Genomic DNA, 24,925 nt, shown 5'->3' with positions numbered 1-24,925 from the left:
CACTACTTTTGACCAGAGCCCTATTGGGACCTGATCAAAAAATCATGTGCTTTGTAGGGTGCCATTTAGGATGACGCCTTTCTTTACTGGGGGAAATGCTTAGCTGGCATCACAGGAAGGGGAGGTATTGGACACCCGGGACTCCTCCAGACGCTGTCTGATGAAACACATTTCTGCTTCAGACCTTTTTTTTTCTTGCTGCTCGCTTTTAATTGTGCAGTTTTATTGCTGCGCTCTACACGAGCGTTGGGTTGGTCACATTGTGAAACAATAGAATTGCTCAATGTTGATACAATTGAGCTCAGCCAGCTGTATCGTGAGGAACGATGCAACTTCCCTCTACTCAGCCCGGCCGGGCCAGGAAATAACAGTCAGAAGGCATCTTAACTCAATTTAAGATGTTATGACTTTGGCCAAGTGTGTGTTGTTCACTGGCCAGACAGATGCTATGGAGAAAGACTGGCATTGTTTAAAACATCATTTATTACCGTTGGTTTTGCAAAATATCTCTTGGAATGAGGTTTTTGAGAGGAGGGAGCTCAGGATGTCTCTAGCTTCTTTCTGGAAAGCTGTCCCTGGCTTTTTGTTTTAAGGAGCTAGGGGAAAAGTGATTTAGCACACATGGCATTCAGATTTCCGCTGTCCGGTCAGAAAGGTTAGACAAACAAGTGTCTGTTTACATCACTGCCGGAATAACACCAACCTTACCTACCGTCCAGGGTAGAGGTCGCATCCCCTACAAAGAACTGGCGTATTATACTGGCACGTTCTCTGAAATGGCTGCAACTTAGGCCCAGTGTCTCCTTGTGCAGGAAATGAAGCTACATGGAAATAGAATGATTAGTGTACTGTGTCTTTAAACACCTCAGCCCATGCATGCTGGGAGAAGGAGTAACAAACCGTCTCCATGTCCTATTCCCTATGCAGTGCACTAAGTTTGACCAGAGCCCGTAGTGCAGTATATAGTGAAAAGGGTTCCATTTGGGACTAGGGCATGGAGAAACAATACATTTCGCCCCGCTGCGTTAGTCGCCATGTAAACCTTCTGCAACTGAAGGTATTTATTGCCATTTCCGTCTTCCTGTGTCTGCCAAGTGGACATTAGTATCAGCCAGGCTGAGTGGGTTTTACTGGCTCTATTTGATTTACGAGTGGGGAGGGAGACTGTATTCTTGACAAACTTATCTCTGTGGTGCAGCGTCAAGCGCGCCGGGACGCTATTCCGTCGTAGACGTCGTCACTGAGCTGTTCAAACACACTCGCGTCTTTAAGCTTTTCTTCCTCTGCCGCGACACAAGTCGTTCACAGTTAATTGAACACCCACATTGTAAAATATGCCCAGGATATCTGGTTAAGTGTTGATTGGCTTGAGAAGCCGTTAATCGAGGAAAACAGAATAAATATAGCTTCAATGTGATTAAGGGTGATACTGTGTGATGAATGATTCTCATTAACTGTTCTCCCACCAGGCTTTGGAAGTTAGTTGGTGGCTTTCAAGTATAAGTGCTCATAACTCTTCAAACTATACCAAATGATCCTAATTCTTCAGACTACCCAATGATCCTAATTCTTCAGACTATACCGAGGTGCTTAATTGGATGGTATTCTATTGGATTAACCAGTAGGTCAACAGCAACACACATTGAATAGCTCTGTTGGAAGTAGGCCTATTGTTATTGGAGGTACAGGTAACTGCCAAAATAATGGAAACACTTAAGGAAACGAGGAATACAAAGTATATTGAAAGCAGGTGCTTCTACACAGGCGCAGTTCCTGCGTTTAATTAAGCCAAATGACGTGACAAATGAGCATGGAAACAATGTAAATCAAATGCCAATCGACGTCTCAGTCACCAGATCTCAACCCAATTCAACACTAAAAGGAGATTCTGGGGCGTCGCCGGAACAGTGTTTTCCACCACCGTCAACAAAACACCAAATGATGGAAGTTCCAGAAACTAGTAGAATCTTTGCCAAGGTGCATTGAAGCTGTTCTGGGTCGTGGCGGCCCAGCACTTTAAGTTGGTGTTACCTTTATTTTGGCAGTTACCTGTATGCAGAGCGTCTTGTACCCTTTTCTTCTCCACGCCTTCATCACCATGTGCTCACCGACTTTTATTGAGTGGGAATGATGTCAGCAGCTCTTCCCCTGGGATATGAACAGGTCTCACAGATCTCGAAGGTTAACACAACCATCAGATGTAGGCTCGTAGTTAATGTGAGAACAAGCTTTATCCGGGTTTCATGTGTCCGATGAAAGATGTGGACTGTAGTTTTAGTTTCAATTTCCTACAAGCTTACGTGTCGTTTCCCTTTTGACAAATTAAATATGTAGCATACAGCCAGCCATGTCTGGCCTTTATTTACGGAAATGGTTCATGTCGTCTTTATACATTTAAATGACTATAGCGCCGTCCCCAATTACTATTCCATTCTGTCCCTATAATTCAATGTAGGTCTTATTCAGAGAAACCTTGCTTTTCCTACATCTGTCTATTGTTTCCATTTAGTGAAATGGATAGGGGTCATTACACTCAAACTGCTCCTTCTATTTCTAGTCACAATTGTTCTACATTTGAACATGATCCTACATTCCCGGGCTAGTCAGACTTTGTCTCTCTGTCGCTCTGAAATATGCACCTTGTGTCTGCGTGCACGTGCGTGCATGGGTAGGTGATTGAGGGCTCATCGGGTCAAGGACAATACGGAGGCGCTGGCAGTGTTCTGGCTCGGCTCGCTCTCGGTGGACTCGTGGTTACAGCAGTGGGAGTGTGGGGTTGCACCCCGGTCAGACATTCCATCTCCCTGACACCCACCAGACTTCAAACCACTTTGACATCGGTCTTGAGAACAGATGAACACTTCCACAAGGGTTCTATGTGTGTCTACATCATTTACAAATCATCTGTCAAGTCTACATGATTTAATGGGTGGATTGGATCGGATTGATGTGGTTGAGTGTTTGGCTGTGTGTGTGTTGCTGACCATGTCTTATAGTAAAAGACTACAGACAACTCATCTCTCCCCTCTCATGCCACAAATCAAACAAAACTCATGAAATGGTCTAGACCCAATACGAACAGTACCTCGCAGTCTACTACTGACCGTGGTGGGTTGTTTTCACCACCTCAATATATCCGTTACATTTGTAGGCTGCAGACAGTTACTCAGCTAGTTATGCCGATGTTATTGGCCTGGTTGGGTCCATACATGTTGGATGCGTCCCAATTGGCACCCTATTCCCTAAAAAATTGATTATGTGCGTATAGTTTTGTATTGCTAGGTATTATTACTGCTCTGTTGGAGCTAGAAGCACCAGCATTTCACTGCACCTGCAATTCTGTGTACGCGACCAATGAACTTTGACATACCGATCCTGTCAAATACACAAGAAGACCGACACACTTATACGGTCTCTCAGGGCAATCAGCACACATTAGCAATTGCGTACCTAGTCATTCTCAAGGAAGACCAACCCTGTTGAGTGTATGCCTGTGTGTGTGTGGATGAGTAATTCTTTTGTGACTGGGCCAAGTCTGTGCTTGCCAACACAGGTAGCAATTAGTACGGTGTAAGGGGAGCTTCACCTGCACACACACACACACACACCTGGTCGTTTGGGGGGGGGCGTCACTCCCCACTAGGGATGGGTAACGTTAAGAATTTAACGGTATTACTACTCTTACCGATACTGCTTATCGATCCAGTTATTATTGGTTATTTTTGTTATTTTTTTACAGGGGGAAAAACGAAACAAATTAAGAACCGTATTAACATTGCTTTATTTTCTGACATGTAAAATAAATAAAATAAAGAATGATTTACAGCAAAAGAAACCAATGAAATTAACAATATTATGGCCGTTTACATTGCACTCCGCGGGGAGACTGCGTGGCAGGCTGACTACCTGTTCTGCGAGTGCAGCAAGGAGCCAGGGTAAGGTGCTAGCTAGCATTAAACTTCTCATAAAAACAATCAATCTTCACATAATCACTAGTTAACTACACATGGTTGATGATATTACTAGTTTACCTAGCTTTTCCTGTATTGCATATAATCGATGCGGTGTTAATTTATCATTGAATCACAGCCTATTTAACAAGCGCATTCGCTAAAACAGCACTGTCGTTGCACCAATGTGTACCTAACCATAAACATCAATGCCTTTCTTAAAATCAATAAACAAGTATATATTTTTAAACCTGCATATTTAGTTAATATTGCCCGCTAACATGATTTCTTTTAATTAGTGAAATTGTCTCTTTTCTTGCGTTCTGTGCAAGCAGAGTCATGGTATATGCAGCAGTAGACCATTTCTTCATTTATAGACCATTTCTTCCTAAAGTAATTAATTTGCCAGAATTGTACATAATTATGACGTAACATTGAAGGTTGTGCAATGTAACAGCAATATTTAGAATTATGGATGCCACCCGTTCGATAAAATACAGAACGGTTCCGTATTTCACTGAAAGAATAAACGTTTTGTTTTCGAAATGATCGTTTCCGGATTTGACCATATTAATGACCTAAGGCTCTTATTTCTATGCGCTATTATAATACACTTAATTATATGATTTGATAGAGCAGTCTGACTGAGCGGTGGTAGGCAGCAGCAGGCTCGTAATCATTCATTCAAACAGCACTTTACTGCGTTTGCCAGAAGCTCTTTGCTGTGCTTCAAGCATTGCGCTGTTTATGACATCAAGCCTATCAACTCCTAAGATTAGGCTGGCAATACTAAAGTACCTATTGGACATCCAATAGTCAAAGGTATATGAAATACAAATGTTATAGAGAGAAATAGTCCTATAATAACTACAACCTAAAACTTCTTACCTGGGAATATTGAAGACTCATGTTAAAAGGAACCACCAGCTTTCATATGTTCTCATGTTCTGAGCAAGGAACTTAAACGTTAGCTTTTTTACATGGCACATATTGCACTTTTACTTTCTTCTCCAACACTTTGTTTTTGCGTTGTTTAAACCAAATTGAACATGTTTCATTATTTATTTGAGACTAAATTGATTTTATTGATGTTTTATATGAAGTTAAAATAAGTCTTCATTCAGTATTGTTGTAATTGTCATTATTACAAATTTATGGCTGAATTCCCACTACCGGGATCGATATGACAACAGCCAGTGAAAGTGCAGGGTGCCAAATTCAAACAACAGAAATCTCATAATTAAAATTCCTCAAACATACAAGTATTTTACACCATTTTTAAGATAAACTTGTTGTTAATCCCACCACAGTGTCAGATTTCAAAAAGGCTTTACAGAGAAAGCACACCAAACCATTATGTTAGGTCACCGCCTAGTCACAGAAAAACACAGCCATTTTTCCAGCCAAAGAGAGGAGTCACAAAAAGCAGAAATAGAGATAAAATTAATAACTAAGCTTTGATGATCTTCATCAGATGACACTTCATGTTCTACAATACATTAATGTTTTGTTCGATAAAGTTCATATTTATATCCAAAAATCTCAGGTTACATTTGCGCGTTATGTTCAGTAGTTCCAAAACATCCAGTAATTTTGCAGAGAACCACATCAATTTGCAGAAATACTCATAATAAACATTGAAAAAAGATACAACTGTTATGCATGGATTTTTTTATTTTTTTATTTTACCCCCTTTTTCTCCCCAATTTCATGGTATCCAATTGTTAGTAGCTACTATCTTGTCTCATCGCTACAACTCCTGTACGCGCTCGGGAGAGACGAATGTTGAAAGTCATGCGTCCTCCGATACACAACCCAACCAAGCCGCACTGCTTCTTAACACAGCGCGCATCCAACCCGGAAGCCAGAAACACCGTGCACCTGGCAACCTTGGTTAGCGTTCACTGCGCCCGGCCCGCCACAGGAGTCGCTGGCTCGCGATGAGACAAGGATATCCCTACCGGCCAAACCCTCCCTAACCCGGACAACGCTATGCCAATTGTGCGTCGCACCACGGACCTCCCGGTCGCGGTCGATTACGACAGAGCCTGGGCACGAACCCAGAGTCTCTGGTGGCACAGCTGGCGCTGCAGTACGACCTTTACCACTGCGCCACCCGGGAGGCATGCATGGAATTTTAGATCCACTTCTCCTTAATGCAACCGCTGTGTCAGATTTTTTAAAAACTTTACGGAAAAAGCACACTATGCAATAATCTAAGCACAGCGCTCAGACAACAAAACAAGCCAAACAGATTCCCGCCATGTTGTGGAGTCAACAGAAGTCAGAAATAGCATTATAAATAGTCACTTACCTTTGATCTTCATTAGAATGCACTCGCAGGAATCCCAGTTCCACAATACATGTTTGTTTTGTTCGATAAAGTCTGTCATTTATGTCCAAATACCTCCTTTTTGTTTGCGCGTTTGGTAACTTGTTAAACAATGTATAGAATCAATCTTTAGGATGTTTAACCTAAATCTTCATGAATGTTCCAACCAGAAAATTCCTTTCTTTAGAATTGCAATGGAACGCAGGTCACTCTCACGTGAGCGCGCATGATCAGCTCATGCCACTCTGGCAGACCCCTGTCTCAATCAGCTCTCATTCCCCCCTCCTTCACAGTTGAAGCTTCAAACAGGGTTCTAAAGACTGTTGACATCTTGTGGAAGCCTTAGGAAGTGCAATAGGACCCCATAGACAATGTTTATTCGATCGGCAATGACTTCAAAACTACAAACCTCAGATTTCCCACTTCCTGGTTGGAAGTTTTCTTAGGTTTTTGCCTGACATATGAGTTCTGTTATACACAGACATCATTCAAACAGTTTTAGAAACTTCAGAGTGTTTTCTATCCAAATCTACTAATAATAAGTTAATAAGTGTTCATTCAGTATTGTATGTATGTATGTATGTATGTATGTATGTATGTATGTATGTATGTATGTATGTATGTATGTATGTATGTATGTATGTATGTATGTATGTATGTATGTATGTATGTATGTATGTATGTATGTATGTATGTATGTATGTATGTATGTATGTATGTATGTATTGTATGTATGTATGTATGTATGTATGTATGTATGTATGTATGTATGTATGTATGTATGTATGTATGTATGTATGTATGTATGTATGTATGTATGTATGTATGTATGTATGTATGTATGTATGTATGTATGTATGTATGTATGTATGTATGTATGTATGTATGTATGTATGTATGTATGTATGTATGTATGTATGTATGTATGTATGTATGTATGTATGTATGTATGTATGTATGTATGTATGTATGTATGTATGTATGTATGTATGTATGTATGTATGTATGTATGTATGTATGTATGTATGTATGTATGTATGTATGTATGTATGTATGTATGTATGTATGTATGTATGTATGTATGTATGTATGTATGTATGTATGTATGTATGTATGTATGTATGTATGTATGTATGTATGTATGTATGTATGTATGTATGTATGTATGTATGTATGTATGTATGTATGTATGTATGTATGTATGTATGTATGTATGTATGTATGTATGTATGTATGTATGTATGTATGTATGTATGTATGTATGTATGTATGTATGTATGTATGTATGTATGTATGTATGTATGTATGTATGTATGTATGTATGTATGTATGTATGTATGTATGTATGTATGTATGTATGTATGTATGTATGTATGTATGTATGTATGTATGTATGTATGTATGTATGTATGTATGTATGTATGTATGTATGTATGTATGTATGTATGTATGTATGTATGTATGTATGTATGTATGTATGTATGTATGTATGTATGTATGTATGTATGTATGTATGTATGTATGTATGTATGTATGTATGTATGTATGTATGTATGTATGTATGTATGTATGTATGTATGTATGTATGTATGTATGTATGTATGTATGTATGTATGTATGTATGTATGTATGTATGTATGTATGTATGTATGTATGTATGTATGTATGTATGTATGTATGTATGTATGTATGTATGTATGTATGTATGTATGTATGTATGTATGTATGTATGTATGTATGTAGTATGTATGTATGTATGTATGTATGTATGTATGTATGTATGTATGTATGTATGTATGTATGTATGTATGTATGTATGTATGTATGTATGTATGTATGTATGTATGTATGTATGTATGTATGTATGTATGTATGTATGTATGTAGTATGTATGTATGTATGTATGTATGGTATATCAGCGGATTAATCGGTATCGGCTTTTTTTGGTCCTCCAATAATCGGTATCGACGTTGAAAGATCATAATTGGTTGACCTCTTGTATAGAGCAACACGGGTGGGGCATGCAGGTAGGCATGCAGGTAGGCATGCAGGTAGGCATGCAGGTAGGCTGCAGGTAGGCTGCAGGTAGGCTGCAAAAGGACTAACAGTTCTTCTGGAGCAAGATCAACATATTTGCCTTCTCTGGCAGAAGTCCTTCTCTGGCAGAAGGACCTCTCCTGGCTTATTGTGTTCCCTGCAGTCGGAAATACCCTCTCTAGGGGTGGAGGAGGCTTGAGCACAGAGGTAGCTTGTTGCAATGTTTGTGAGGAGGGGCAGAGTAGCTCTCTTCTCCCACCACTACATCACAGTTGTCCTTGGTCCTTGCTTTTTGCAGTCGTGGGTCCAAGGCTGCTGCTTGGAGCGCTGCCTTCTGCTCCATGAATCTCTCCATCATTAGATAGAGTTCCATCTGGTCTTGACATCAAGGATGAGTGAGTGTTGCTGTGGAAGGCCTGAAACGGCAACAAAAAACAACATACATTTAATTACTGCACACTTGAATATTGAATAAAATTGTGGCAATTTCAAAATAATACTTGAATAGACTGAACTGGCTTCTTACCAAGGAGCTGCTGCTTCTCCTTCAAGACTGTTTTGGACATCGAGGATCTCTTGAACCACCAAGTCATTTGGTGTATTTTCTGCGCTGCCAGTTTCAATGTATGTGCAAAGCATCCTATTTTTAGGATGTGTAGCCTCTTGATGGCAACATCTATATTGCCAGCATTATCAACAGGCACAGCTACAATCTTGCTCTGCTCTGTCTCAAACTCTTCCAGAATGTCTGAGATCACCTCTGCCAGTTAGCGATTTGTACACTGTCCTGGTGTGGAGGACCTTCTGTTTTACACTACCCTGGTGCACCTCCTTCAGCTCAGTGATCACATTGGCCTTTTCTACACCACACCAGGTAGGAATGAGTGTGTCACTGAGGTAACTCCTGGGGGGAGGGGTATATTTGGGGTTGAGTGCCTTGCTCATCTCCCTACAGTAAAATAAAAAAAGTTTAATGTGTTGGATTATCGTTATTGAATTATTGTGTTGTGTATTGTAGCGTGATGGGACTAATTTATAACTCTTTTATACTACTATATCCTAAACATGAATACAACTCAATATATACTGACAGACTGTTACCTAAAGCCCTTGGACTCCACTGTTGCAAAGGGGTGTAGGCCTTTCACTATGAACTTGGTCACGGCTAGGTGGCACTCATTCACCCCCTCAGTCATCCTCCCACTCGCTGCCAGCGTGAAGGGTCTTTGGGCTTGTCTTTGGCCTGTACCAGCGGTATTGGAGGGAGGAGTGGGTTGGTTCATTGTAGCTGCAACTTTAACAAAAATGTTGCATAATCTTTCAATAAGGTGAATGAATTTCTGAACGCACCCATAGCTAACAATCAGCTGGCTAATGGTTCCTTTTGATCAGGAACCCATGTTCTCATAATCTAGTTATCTCCGTGTGTGGGTTCTAGGCTGCTAGCATACATACCTAACGTAGATCAGACAACGAAAGATTGACTATGAGCTGGGCAGTCAAACTGTGCATTTCTCTGCCTGTACATGATGCACTTTCCATAGATGTTTGGACAGATTGCTCGTATTTCCGCCCTTAAAAGCAAAAGTCTTGTTGCATTTGTGGCAACGAGCATTGTCAGCATCGACACACTTTTGAACGCTTAGCTCTCTCCGCCATCGTCACTAATTACGAGCGTGTACTGTAGCGTGTGAGAGACACAGGCTCCGTGTGAGAGACACAGGCTCCGTGTGAGAGAGACAGGCTCCGTGTGAGAGACACAGGCTCCGTGTGAGAGACACAGGCTCCGTGTGAGAGACACAGGCTCCGTGTGAGAGACACAGGCTCCGTGTGAGAGACACAGGCTCCGTGTGAGAGACACAGGCTCCGTGTGAGAGACACAGGCTCCGTGTGAGAGACACAGGCTCCGTGTGAGAGACACAGGCTCCGTGTGAGAGACACAGGCTCCGTGTGAGAGACACAGGCTCCGTGTGAGAGACACAGGCTCCGTGTGAGAGACACAGGCTCCGTGTGAGAGACACAGGCTCCGTGTGAGAGACACAGGCTCCGTGTGAGAGACACAGGCTCCGTGTGAGAGACACAGGCTCCGTGTGAGAGACACAGGCTCCGTGTGAGAGACACAGGCTCCGTGTGAGAGACACAGGCTCCGTGTGAGAGACACAGGCTCCGTGTGAGAGACACAGGCTCCGTGTGAGAGACACAGGCTCCGTGTGAGAGACACAGGCTCCGTGTGAGAGACACAGGCTCCGTGTGAGAGACACAGGCTCCGTGTGAGAGACACAGGCTCCGTGTGAGAGACACAGGCTCCGTGTGAGAGACACAGGCCCCGTGTGAGAGACACAGGCCCCGTGTGAGAGACACAAGGCCCCGTGTGAGAGACACAAGGCCCCGTGTGAGAGACACAAGGCCCCGTGTGAGAGACACAAGGCCCCGTGTGAGAGACACAAGGCCCCGTGTGAGAGACACAAGGCCCCGTGTGAGAGACACAAGGCCCCGTGTGAGAGACACAAGGCCCCGTGTGAGAGAGATCTCGGTCTTCTGGATTGGGAACAGCGAAAAAGCATCATAGTCTAATGTCTTCATCTTATTGGAAATTAGAATCGGTTGGTGAGAATGTGCAAGATAACCTTTTATGTAGCAATAATAAATAGGAAATGTACCGAAAGCAGACCCGATAACGTCTGAGTTTATCCATAATACGGCCTTTCATCTTTTAGCCCGTTTAATACCGGGATTCGGTACTGCGTCACTCCTCCCTCGTCACATGATGTCTGGGAAAGAAATTAAACGCAATTCTAACAAGCCTGAGACAGTGCGGTGATTAGTATGTATGCTAAGTGTACCTTCAGTGGTTTTCATCCTTACCATGGAACCTAACTTACTAGTAGTTTTAACACTGATCCTCTGTCATAGTTTCAACTGGGATCGAATAGCCCTGGGAGGCTATTCTGGACACAGGGGCCCTTGTCTAAACACACACACCATGTCCATGTGCCCTGCTTACCTCTGTATAATCACCACCAGATGGATCCCAGAGGGGAACAGTCTAGTTCTATTACGTAATATTATGGAACCCTTAGGGACTTGACAGTGGGAATGAGTCTCGTGGACTCTGTACTGGGCACAGTACTTAGGAATTACTATCGATCTATATATATAGGAATTACTATATATATATATATTCCATAAGTATGCACACACACACGTATACGCACGCACACACATCCCCATCTGTCCTCTTATAGAGTGGTCTGTCAGTGGCGGTCTGCCGGCCTTCTCTAAACTGACTTTTGACCCCAGGTCACAGAGACGTCTTATGATGAATATTGCTTTACCTCTGCCTTTATTAGGGTACTGATGTAATTAGATGGCGAGAGAGAGGAGGGGGAGCGGGGCAGGGTACAACTCGCTCTGGTCAGAAGGAGAACACTATAGGGGACAGGGTGGCATTTGGGAAGGGAGGTTTGTGCCTGTGTTGGACCTCTCTCTATGCCCTCTAGAGATTGTTAGTCTCTCCAGGGTGTCTGCTCTCTGCGCTGCTCTACAAAACCACAGGCTCCAAGGATTTAGCTGCTTTAATACACGGGGACAGACCAGGGCTCGGAGCAGGGTGGGTTATATAGAGCAGAATCAGACGTTCATCATACACGGCAAGGTAGTGGGCCTTCCCAAATGGTGCCCAATTCCCTATATAGTGCACTACTTTTCAGCAGGACTCTGGTCAAAAGTAGTGCACTATATTGGGAATGGGGTGCGATTTGGTACGCAGACAGTATAGCCTACCTCCAGCGGACAGATCCCGCCATAGTAAGTCATTGTGACCTCAAACTCTGCCTGACCCCCTCTGTTGTCTGTCTGTCGTGGGCAGTAGGGGATTGGAGTCCGAGACGGGCTGTGTTAGGGCTACGGTTGGTTGCCTTTTTGCCTCGACTGTACTCCACAGTACATAGTGAATAAAATATGTAGTGTGGCTGCCTGCGTGTGACTGTACTGTTAATATCCTTTTTTGAAGGATTTGTATCCTTCCTCACAGCACCGAACCCGTAACACAAACCAGCTGAACACATGTGGCCTCAGAGTGATGGCTTGAATATCCTATTCAAACACCTGGAGGCGTTCTTGTCCCTGGAATTAATAAGGCCTCTGTAGGATAGGAAGCTTTGAAGATTCAGGAAAAGATGGAGTCATTCTCAGGGGGAAGGGAAACAACTGTTTATGGATGTAATGAACTCTGGGAATGAAAGCCTGAATCATACAGTAGATCCGGTCAACTAAAATCAGAAGTCAACTTTGAATTCTTAACAGTTCGAGTTCCTCTTTCCCTCGAACACCACACGCTCTCTCTCTCTCTCTGTCTCTCTGTCTCACTCTCCTCTCTCTCAATTTAAGGCCTTTATTGCCATGGGAAACGTGTTTACATTGCCAAAGCAAGTGAATTAGATAATAAACCATATGAAAATCAACTGGAAACATTACACTTACGAAAGTTCTGAAAGAATAAAGACATTTCAAATGTCAAATTATATATACATTTCTACAGTGTTGTAATGAAGTGCAAACAGTTAAAGTACACAAGGGAAAATAAATCAACATTAATATGGGTTGTATTTACAATTGTGTTTGTTCTTCACTGGTTGCCCTTTTCTTGTGGCAACAGGTCACATCTTGCTGCTGTGATGGCACACGGTGGTATTTCACCCAATAGATATGAGTGTTTATCAAAATTGTATTTATTTTCTAATTATTTGGGGGTCTGTGTAATCTGAGGGAAATATGTGTCTAATGTGGTCATACATTTGGCAGGAGGTTAGGAAGTGTAGCTCAGTTTCCACCTCATTTTGTCTTCTCTTGAGAGCCAGGTCTGCCTTCGGCGACCTTTCTCAATAGCAAGGCTATGCTCACTGAGTCTGTACATAGTCAAAGCTTTCCTTAATTTTGGGTCAGTCACAGTGGTCAGGTATTCTGCCACTGTGTACTCTCTTTTTAGGGCCAAATAGCATTCTAGTTTGCACTGTTTTCTTTGTAAATTCTTTCCAATGTGTCAAGTAAATATATTTAGGTTTTCTCATGATTTGGTTGGGTCTAATTGTGTTGTTGTCCTTGGGCTCGGTGGCGTGTGTTTGTGAACAGAGCCCCAGGACCAGCTTGCTTAGGGGCTCTTCTCCAGGTTTATTTATCTGTAGGTGATGGCTTTGTTATGGAAGGTTTGGGAATTGTTTCCTTTTATGTGGTTGTAGAATTTAACGTCTCTTTTCTGGATTTTGATCATTAGCGGGTATCTCTCTCCTCTCTCTCTCAATTTAAGGGTCTTTATTGGCATGGGAAACATATGTTAACATTTCCAAAGCAAATGAAATAGATAATAAACAAAAGAGAAATAAACAATAAAAGATTAACAGTAAACATTACATTCACAGAAGTTCCACATAGCCTGTCTTCTCTTGAGAGCCAGGTCTGCCTACGGTGGCCTTTCTCAATTTGTACATAGTCAAAGCTTTCCTTTATTTTGAGTCAGTCACAGTGGTCAGGTATTCTGCCACTGTGTACTCTCTGTTGGGCCAAATAGCATTCTAGTTTGCTCAGTTTTTTTGTTAATTCTTTCCAATGTCTGTTTCTCTTTCTCTGTCTCTCTCTGTCTCTCTCTCTGTCTCTCTCTGTTTCTCTCTCTGTCTCTCTCTCTTTCTCTCTCTGTTTCTCTCTGTCTCTCTCTCTCTTTCTCTCTCTGTCTCTCTCTCTCTCTGTTTCTCTCTGTCTGTTTCTCTCTGTCTCTCTCTCTGTTTCTCTCTGTCTCTCTCTCTGTCTCTGTCTCTCTGTCAGAGAGAGACAGAGCAGGGAGATAGTATACAAAAGACAAATGTCTGTTGCTCATGTAATGGTCAATAACGTAATATTCGTCCCTCTCTCTGTCAGCTGGTGGCTGTGTATGATGAACAGGACCCTCACCATGGAGGCGACGGCACCAGCGCCAGCTCCACGGGAACCCAGAGCCCCGACCTGTTCGCCACAGAGCTCAACTCCAGCAACATGTCCGCTTTCCAGCCCTACCAGGCCGCCAGCGAGATAGAGGTCACTCCGTCCGCCCTTCGATCCAGTAAGTTCACAAATCAAACACCTGGGGCGTGTTCAGCAGAAGAAAAAAAAATACGTTTGTAACATTCAGATATGGAAAAATGTTACGTAAAACAAACATGTAGACTAAGGAACCACGTCAGCACTGTTAGTGGCATTTCTGTCTGCAACGTTTGGCATCAGAACGTGGCACAAAGTTGCACTGGGTTCAAGGAACATATGCCCTTGATGGTAATTACGGAGCAGACCGATAGATCTAATGTGGATATGCAGATAGTTTCCAATGTGGGAAGACTAGTGCTGTCAATTCTTTAGTCACATAAAATGATCACATGAAATGTTTTCGCCCTTTTGGTCTGAGTGGGTACAGAAACATCAGGAAGAGACCATTAACAAACATCAGTGTAAGTGGCCTTTTTTGGTTGAAACTGTTGCGTGGGAGGGCTGTAGCACCGAGGTCAGAATAGCAATATGTCTTCAACAGCAAACAAAGTGGCACATTCTTCAAATATTAGATAGGGTGCAGCACAAACAGAGCATCACAGTGAAGTGATACTGCTAGATTCTGGCTATTAACTATTGTTTGCGCAATGACTGGAAGTCTATAGGTACAGTAGCATACACGAGTTAGCATGGGCTCTCGAAATGACCTCTTATCTTCCTTCGTACGGACGCGCGCGGAGACATCATAATGGTTTCCGAGAGTCAATCTGACTCTCTGGGAAGTAGAAAAAAGAATCGTGTCGTATCCCGTTTGGCTCCTGTATGCATGTTCAGCCTCTGAATTGCTGCCTCACTGACACCAGCCCAATGAATGGACCACTCAAGAGAGACTGTAGCTAACACACCGTTTTTTAAAGGCCTCTCCATGGCTTCTGAAGATGCCAAGTCTTCACATTCCCATATTCTGACTGGTGGGAACTGCAACGTAGCTGTTCCTAAGTGCTACTTCCACTGACTCTTCTCCCTGCTTGTGCTCCGGAACATTCAGTGACACATCGGCATCAGGGTTCTGTTTATGACCAGCTCCTTCATCCAAACAGGAAACGTTGAGCAGGCGTCCCATGAGGTTCCACTGCTGCGTTGGAAATGAGGCCACCAGGATACCAGACGTGTGGGAAACATTTTCAGACTTAAGAAGGCCATGGGAGAATCCCAATTGCATTTCCCTGATTCCTCGCGTCCTCTGTCCTGAGAAGTTCAGAAGGGAGGGACCTCTGACCTTCTCATCCAATTGGTTTTGAGAAGGAGGCGAGGATGTGAGGAATCAAGGAAATGCAATTGACATACTCCCTGTGACTCTGTGTCTTACTCATGGGACATGGCAGTACAAGGAGGGAGGACGGAACACTGTCCAAATCTCAGAGCTCTTGTTCCCAAAACCATCATTGCTAAAGTTGCACTTAAAAACGCTTGTTGTTTACTGACTGGTAAAGGTAATTTCATGTTAGGTCAATTTAGTTATTTTTGTAGGCTTAAAACTGTCTTTTAGTTTTTGCCTCAATATACTTCTTGACGAGTAACAATGGCAGGTAGGAGGGCTGCCAGTTTGAATCCAGGGCCCGATGTGAAAAATCTGTTGGGAAGTGAGCTGGCAACTGGAGGGTTGCTGGTATTAAATCCTAGATGCCATTGCCTGCCGTTGTGCCCTTGAGCAAGGCAATTAAAATCCCACAACAACAGCTCCCAGAGCATCCAGTGTGGCAACCCCCCACACTTCTCCAAAACCTGTATTTGTCTTTCGTAGAGGTTGGGTTAAAAGCGGAAGTTAAAGTTCAGTTGGATCTTGTGTACAATTGACCAGTAAAGTCAACTTAATCTTAAATGTGTGAAATGATGTGCTAAATGAATCTGTGTTTCAGTACATTATTACAGGGTTAGCATTAGTATTAGCCACCTCAATATTTGGAGTCGTAAGGTGATGATATCTCTCTGGGAGCTGATCCCACTGTCAGTATTGTGGAATAATTGTCATGATGAGGTAAGATTTTAATGGAGACAGCTGATCAGAGAGCAACACAGTATCAACACATGGTCTAACGACGGGTCCTGACCGCTGACTGACCAGCCTCCCAGACTCAAACTCCCAGAGGCTACATAGAGGACCCTGTGCAGATGAATTCAATTTGTAGTTTCGCAAGCTATAGAGATTTCAAGTTGGGCCCTGTTAAAAAAAACTTTAAATTCAGACGCTGGAATTTCGTCACGTTAATTATAGTTAGGAGAGATTCAAATGTATTTCTCTGACAGGGTATAAATTAGGGCACTGGTTGGTATAATTATGCAGAAAGTTCGTCATTATAGCATATGATCTATTAAAAAAAATCTAATTAAGGAGTTGGATGACCTGCTCATTGCAATCTAATGTGAAACCGCTCCCATACTACTGGATCAATCACTTGCCTCCTTCAGATCATTACTGAGAATAGCCCTAATAATGGCCCTAATAATGGCCCTAATAATGGCCCTAATAATGGCCCTAATAATTTACAGCTGTAATAGTGTTGGATTCTAAATAATCATTCCTGTTGTTTATTTAGCCGATGTGTGTTTTGATAACACTGGGTATCCGGGCTGCAATAGCTATAAGCTCTAATGACACACACACCTCATTAAGAATAGGCAAATGATTACTGTGAGGAGGGAATTGGCCAGAAAAACCAACCTAGATGTAATCATGTGGCCAAAAATGAAGCCCATTTGAATATTGACCAATGCACAGAACTAATGGAGTGACATAGGAGGACACAAACAATTTGCTAATGTCATGTCGGAGGCTGGAATCCCAGGTGTTTGGTGGAGTGATGGGCGTAAGTACATACTTCCCCAGGTGCACTCCTTTTGAGCCTGTCTCCCACTTCTTCTCCTCCATCTCTCAATTTCTCTCTCTCCCTCTCTCCGCCCCTCTCTCTCCTCCAGATATGCCCCTCCATGTGCGTCGCAGCAGTGACCCGGCCCTGGCGACGATCAACGGGCCGTTCAGCGACCCCCGCGTGACCCTGCCACCAGAGAAACCGTCCAGGAAGAACCCCACCCGCTGGTCTACCACGGCTGGCTTCCTCAAACCACGGCGCTCTGTAGGAGGCACCGGCACTGGCACCAATAGCCTGGAGAGAAAGGTAGCCAATGATCAAACAACTCTTATCTCTGCAGTTGAACAGTTTCAAGTGATGTCCCTGTACAGTGTCTTCAGTGTATGACATTAGCTACCTGTATCCTCTCTCAGGCTTAGCTAAAATCAGGCTCAGTAAAATCATATCAATTGTTGCATGTTGCATTTATATTTTTGGTCAGTATGTATGTACAGTTGAAGTCGGAAGTTTACATACACTGAGGTTGGAGTCATTAAAACTCATTTTTCAACCACTCCACAAATTTCTTGTTAACAAACTATAATTTTAGGACATCTACTTTGCATGACACAAGTAATTTTTCCAACAATTGTTTACAGACAGATAATTTCACTTATAATTCACTGTATCATAATTCCAGTGAGTCAGAAATGTACATACACTATGTTGACTGTGCCTTTAAACAGCTTGGAAAATTCCAGAAAATGTAATGGCTTAAGAAGCTTCTGATACGCTAATTGATATCATTTGAGTAAATTGGAGGTGTACCTGTGGATGTATTTCAGGGCCTACCTTCAAACTCAGTGCCTCTTTGCTTGACATCATGGTAAAATCAAAAGAAATCAGCAAAGACCTCAGAAAGAAATTATAGACCTCCACAAGTCTGGTTCATCCTTGGGAGCAATTTCCAAATGCCTGAAGGTACCACGTTCATCTGTACAAACAATAGTACGCCAGTATAAACACCATGGGACCACGCAGCCGTCATACCATTCAGGAAGGAGACTCGTTCTGTCTCCTAGAGATGAACGTACTTTGGTGCAAAAAGTGCAAATCAATCCCAGAACAAAGGACCTTGTGCAAAGGACCTTGTGAAGATGATGGAGGAAACAGGTACAAAATTATCTATATCCACAGTAAAACGAGTCCTATATCGACATAACCTGATAGGCCGCTCAGCAAGGAAGAAGCCACTGCTCCAAAACCGTCATAAAAAAGCCAGACTACGGTTTGCAACTGTACATGGGGACAAAGATCGTACTTTTTGTAGAAATGTCCTCTGGTCTGATGAAACAAAAATAGAACTGTTTGGCCATAATGACCATCGTTATGTTTGGAGGAAAAAGGAGGAGACTTGCAAGCCGAAGAACAAATGGGTCTTCCAAATGAACAATGACCCAAAGCATACTTCCAAAGTTGTGGCAAAATGGCTTAAGGACAACAAAGTCAAGGTATTGGAGTGGCCATCACAAAGCCCTGACCTCAATCCCATAGAACATTTGTGGGCAGAACGGAAAGTGTTTGCGAGCAAAGAGACCTACAAACCTGACTCAGTTACGCTAGCACTGTCAGGAGGAATGGGCCAAAATTCACCCAAGTTATTGTGGGAAGCTTGTGGAAGGCTACCCGAAACGTTTGACCCAAGTCCACATTAGCTGCCAAAGCAGCAGCTACTCTTCCTGGGGTCCAGCAAAATTATGGCAGTTGATACAATTTTAAAACATTACAATACATTCACAGATTTCACAACATACAGTGTGCCCTCAGGCCCCTACTCCACCACTACCACATCTCTACAGTACTATATCAGTGTATGTATGTTATCGTGTGTGTGTATGCCAATGTTTGTGTTGCTTCACAGTCCCCGCTGTTCCATAAGTTGTTTTTTAATCTGTTTTTTAAAATCTAATTTTACTGCTTGCGTCAGTTACTTGATGTGGAATAGAGTTCCATGTAGTCATGGTTCTTTGTAGTACTGTCTCTCATAGTCTGTTCTGGACTTGGGGACTGTGAAGAGACCACTTGTGGCATGTCTTGTGGGGTATGCATGGGTGTCTGAGCTGTGTGCCAGTAGTTTAGACAGACAGCTCGGTAACATTCAACATGTCAATACCTCTCATAAATAAAAGTTGTGATGAAGTCAACTCTCCTCCACTTTCAGTCAGGAGAGATTGACATGCATATTATTAATATTAGCTCTCTGTGTACATCCAAGTGCCAGACGTGCTGCCCTGTTCTGAGCCAATTGCAATGTTCCTAAGTCCTTTTTTGTGGCACCTGACCACACTACTGAGCAGTAGTCAAGGTGTGACAAAACTAGAGCCTGCAGGACCCAGGTGGATGGTAGCGTCCCACCTGGCCAACATCCGGTGAAATTGCAGAGAGCGAATTTCAAATGACAAATATAAATATTTAACATTCATGAAAATACATTATTAACTTCCTGTTAATCCAGCCACTGTCAGATTTGAAAAAGGCTTACTGTGAAAGCACACTGAGGACAGCGCCCCGTATACAAAAACATGAAAAACATTTTTCAACCAGTCAGGTGCGACATGAAAGTCAGAAATAACGATATAATAAATGCCTTACCTTTTGAAGATCTTCTTCTTCTGTTGGCATTCCAAAAGGTCCCAGTTACATCACAAATGGTCATTTTTTTCCATAAAGTCCTTCTTTTTATACATAAAAACTCAGTTTAGCTGGCTCGCTTCATTGAATAATCCACCGGTTTCCCTCCTTCAAAATGCACACAAAATAAATCCCAAACGTTACTAATAAACTTATCCAAACAAGTCAAAAAACATTTATAATCAAACCTCAGGGACCCTAATACGTAAATAAACGATACAATTTAAGACAGAGAATAGTATGTAAATTGCCGGAGATAAATAACAAAACGAGCTTTCACCCACGCGCATGGAAACACTACAGCCAAAATGGGAGCCATTTAGAAAAACTACAACTACAACAAGCAGAGCATTGTTTTATTATAGACAGACTTCTCCCCATATTAGCTACTTCTACATCAATATGTTTTCACCATGAAAGTTTACAATCTTGCGTTACTCCATGCAGTTTAGTCATCTCAACTTGCTCAATTTCCACATCATTTATTTTAAGATTTAGTTGAGGTTTAGGGTTTAGTGAGTGTTTTGTTCTTTTAGTTTTAGAAATATATAGGGTTAACTTATTCCTTGCCACCTACTCTAAAACTAACTGCAGCTCTTTGTTTCGCGTTGCAGTCATTTCAGCCGCTGTTGTAGCTGACGTGTATAGTGTTGAGTCATCCGCATACATAGACACTGGCTTTACTCAAATTCAGTGGCATGTCGTTAGTAAAAATTGAAAAAAGCAATGGGCCTAAACAGCTTTCCTGTGGAATTCCTGTTCTAACTGGATTATATTTGAGAGGCTTCCATTAAAGAACACCCTCTGTGTTCTGTTAGACAAGTAACTCTTTATCCACATTATAGCAGGGGGTGAAAAGCCATAACACATATATTTTTCCAGCAGCAGACTATGATCGATAATGTCAACAAGACAGCCCCCACAATCATTTTATCATCAATTTCTCTCAGCCAATCACCAGTCATTTGTGTAAGTGCTGTTCTTGTTGAGTGTTCTTCCCTATAAACAAATTCTGTTGTCAATTTGTTTACTGTGAAATAGCATTTTGTATGGTCAAACACAATTTTTTCCAGAGGTTTTCTAAGGGTTGGTAACAGGCTGATTGGTCGGCTATTTGAGCCAGTAAATGGGGCTTTACTATTCTTGGGTAGGGGAATAACGTTAGTTTCCCTCCAGACCTGAGGGCACACGCTCTCATGTAGGCTTAAATTGAAGTTTTGGCAAATAGCGGTGGCTTGGAGTTGCCAAAAGGCATCTATAGACTCTCAGATCATGAGAAAAAATATGATCTTGTCTGATGAAACCAAGCTTGAACTCTGGTCTGAATTGCAAGCGTTACATCTGGAGTAAAACTGGCACCATCCCTACGGTGAAGCATGGTCGTGGCATCATCATGCTGTGGGGATGTTTTTCAGCAGCTGGGACCAGGAGACTAGTCCGGATCAAGGGAAAGATGAACAGAGAAAAGTACAGAGATCATTGATGAAAATCTGCTCCAATGCGCTCAGGACCTCTGACTGGGACAAAGGTTCAACTTCCAACAGGACAACGACCTAAGCACACAGCCAAGACAACACATGAGTGGCTTCGGGACGAGTCTCAATGTCCTCGAGTGACCCAACCAGAGCCCAGACTTGATCTTGATCAAACATCTCTGGAGAGACCTGAAAATAGCCTTGCTGCGACTCTCCCCATCAAACCTTACAGAGCTTGCGAGGATCCACAGAGAATAATGGGAGAAACTCCTCAAATACAGGTGTGCCAATCTTGTAGCGTCATACCCAAGAAGACTTGATGCTGTAATCGCAGCTAAAGGTGCTTCAAAAAAGTACTGATTACAGGGTCTGAATACTTGTAAATGTGATATGTTTTTTTGTTATTTGCAAAAAAAAATCTAAACCTGTTTTTGCTTTGTCATTATGCAGTATTGTGTGTAGATTGATGAGGGGGGGGGGAAACTATTTCATCCATTTTAGAATAAGACTGTAACGTAGCAAAATGCAGAAAAGGTCAAAGGGGTATGAACACTTTCCAAATGCACTAAAAAGGGAATAGGGTGACATTTGGGACGTAGACTATGCCATTGATGTACCCACTTCTTTAACATATTCCTTCTGGTGTGTGTGCGTCATATTTGTCATGGAGCTGAGAGATACTTCCTGAAAGTTGTAGTACACTCCCCTGGTCATGACAAATGAGCCAGTAATATTCTACAACAATACAACCTGCTATATTTAATTTAAACGTGTGCAGTCGGTAGGTAGCCTGGTCCCAGGATGTTATCCTGAAGGTTTAAAGCATTGAGATCCATAGTAGAGGTCATTATACTTAGACTGAAAGGTGGATATTGAGCACTTGCAATGTGCCATCTATACTGTGTCTAAAGCCTGTATCTTGAAGGAATGGTTTCCCAGACATGGGTTAAGCCTAGGATAATCTCCATTTGAAAATGTTATTTTTTTTAGGAATGATAGGAATAATCTGGGAAACCTTCCCCTTAGAGTCTTCCTTGTTCCTGTGTCTGTTCAGGGTAATGGTCCGGACACGTACCGTAGTCTCCCCCGGGATGCAGGCACGTGTGCCAACCAGAGAGAGTTCCAGAGAGAGACGGCCCGCTCCTCCTTGAGCGCCAACCACCCCATGGTAGACCGCTGGCTGGAGAGACGGGAGCAGGTAGAACCACACTCACACACCCACACAAGCGTGCATGCACAAGACCCACACGCGGACACACACACACACAACCTTACACGCGGACACACACACTGCACATGTCACACAAACCTGTCACGCAACCTGGTATTACCAGCCACATTTTACATGACAGACATGTGGGTAATCATCTCTAAGCATCATCTCACAGGCCTGTGTTACAAGACCTGTTGTATTTTCACCAGACATCCAGACTTCAGACATGCGTCTCAAATGGCACCCTATTTCCTGCACTACTTTTGACCAGAGGCCTAAATGGGGCCCCGGCAGAGGCCTAGATGGACCCTGGTCAAAAGTAGTGCACTTTAAAGGTAATAGGGTGTGACTTTGGGCAGATACTTGGTAGAGCAGGTTGAAAGGGAGAAGGAAGGAGTAAAAGGTCTATATGTCAGCCTGTAAAGATTAACGGCACAACAGGTAAAGATTTCTCCCTCTCCCCTGCCTCTGTTCTCCCCTGCCTCTGTTCTCCCCTGCCTCTGTTCTCCCCTGCCTCTGTTCTACCCTGCCTCTGTTCTCCCCTGCCTCTGTTCTCCCCTGCCTCTGTTCTCCCCTGCCTCTGTTCTCCCCTGCCTCTGCTCTCCCCTCCTCTCCCTCTCCGCTGCATTTCCTCTCCCTCTCCACTGCCTCTCCTCTCCCTCTCCCCTGCCCCTCCTCTCCCCTGCCCCTCCTCTCCCCTGCCCCTCCTCTCCCCTGCCCCTCCTCTCCCCTGCCCCTCCTCTCCGCTGCCCCTCCTCTCCGCTGCCCCTCCTCTCCGCTGCCCCTCCTCTCCCCTGCCCCTCCTCTCCCCTGCCCCTCCTCTCCGCTGCCTCTCCTCTCCCTCTCCCCTGCCACCCCTCTCCGCTGCCCCTCCTCTCCGCTGCCTCTCCTCTCCCTCTCCACTGCCTCTCCACTGCCCCTCCTCTCCGCTGCCCCTCCGCTCCGCAGCCTCTGCTCTCCCTCTCCGCTGCCCCTCCTCTCCGCTGCCTCTCCTCTCCCTCTCCGCTGCCCCTCCTCTCCGCTGCCCCTCCTCTCCGCTGCCCCTCCTCTCCGCTGCCCCTCCTCTCCGCTGCCTTTCCTCTCCCTCTCCGCTGCCCCTCCTCTCCGCTGCCCCTCCTCTCCGCTGCCCCTCCTCTCCGCTGCCCCTCCTCTCCGCTGCCCCTCCTCTCCGCTGCCCCTCCTCTCCGCTGCCCCTCCTCTCCGCTGCCCCTCCTCTCAGCTGCCTCTCCTCTCCCTCTCCGCTGCCCCTCCTCTCCGCTGCCTCTCCGCTGCCCCTCCTCTCCGCTGCCCCTCCTCTCCGCTGCCTCTCCTCTCCATGTGAACCACTGCATTAGCTGACAGAATGAGTTCAGCAGTTCATCCGTCTGTGGGCGGCTGGGCTGCTCTGGAGCAGCTACGCTGACGATGACGGGTTGGGCTTCGTCCCAAATAACACCCTATTCCTTACATAGTGCACTACTTTTGACCAGCCCTTCTTAAAATAAGTGCACTATGTAGGGAATAGGGTGCCATTTGCGACGTGGCCTGGGATGTTTCTCATATAATGGTGGTGATCATCATGTAACTCTTTCTCTCGACCAATCACTCCTTTTATGCTTGGTGACATGAGTGGGATATGAGCTGATATTAAAAGGACATTTGGCGCGATGAAGGATTTAGTCACTCAATTACCCTGACCGAGGAATTTATATCCTACAGCAACAGATGTTTGGAGGTCTGTGTTGCATAGAGCTGTAGTAGACATCACTGTAATGGGCCGCATAGACTGTGTCCCCAAATGGCTCCCTTGTGCACTACTTTTGACCAGGGTCCTTAGGTCAAAAGTAGTGTACTGCATAGGGAAAAGGCTTCCATTTGGGAAGCATCCATTGCCTCTGCTTTGTCTCACTGTTGTAAGTGCTTGTTCAGATTCTTCTGAAGGGGAGGGAGGAATGGAGGGATGACGCAACTCTATTATAAGATGAGAAATATCTTGTTTGTCCAGTGATGGAACGCCCTGAAAGTCATGACACCATCGGGGTTCAACGAAAATATATTCTGCCGATATATCTGAGGTCATTGAAGTTGAGAGAGTGCTCGGAGAACTCAACCTGATGGCTTGTGAAGTGAATCCTAAGACTTGAACCTTTATCACCCACCCTGGCAACAGGTGCTGTAGCTATGGCAACAAGAGAGCGCAGAGGTGTGTGTGCTCAGATCTGTCATGTGTTTTAATGAGCCACAGCTGGTAGCACGGGAGCATGGGAGGGTAATGACCACCTCTCTCTCACACGGAGGGAGGGAAGGTAATGACTAACTCTCTCTCACACTGAGGGAGGGAGGGAGGGAGGGAGGGTAATGACCACCTCTCTCTCACATTGAGGGAG

General features: G+C 43.7%; 1 protein-coding gene across 10 annotated transcripts in view; it reads left to right on the top strand.

Moving 5' to 3' along the window:
* The window catches only part of LOC109874536 (partitioning defective 3 homolog), a 239,563-nt gene that overhangs the window by 76,613 nt on the left and 138,025 nt on the right, over window positions 1-24,925 (top strand). For all 10 annotated transcript variants that reach the window (XM_031809815.1, XM_031809812.1, XM_020466486.2 and 7 more), the window contains 3 exons: window positions 14,230-14,410; window positions 17,308-17,507; window positions 22,401-22,544. In XM_031809815.1, the coding sequence (XP_031665675.1) occupies window positions 14,230-14,410; window positions 17,308-17,507; window positions 22,401-22,544 (525 nt within the window). The remainder of the gene's footprint in view (window positions 1-14,229; window positions 14,411-17,307; window positions 17,508-22,400; window positions 22,545-24,925) is intronic.

Source organism: Oncorhynchus kisutch, linkage group LG30, assembly GCF_002021735.2.
Source record: "Oncorhynchus kisutch isolate 150728-3 linkage group LG30, Okis_V2, whole genome shotgun sequence".
In the NCBI taxonomy this organism is placed as follows: Eukaryota; Metazoa; Chordata; class Actinopteri; order Salmoniformes; family Salmonidae; genus Oncorhynchus; species Oncorhynchus kisutch.
This window is presented reverse-complemented; position numbering and strand designations above follow the sequence as displayed.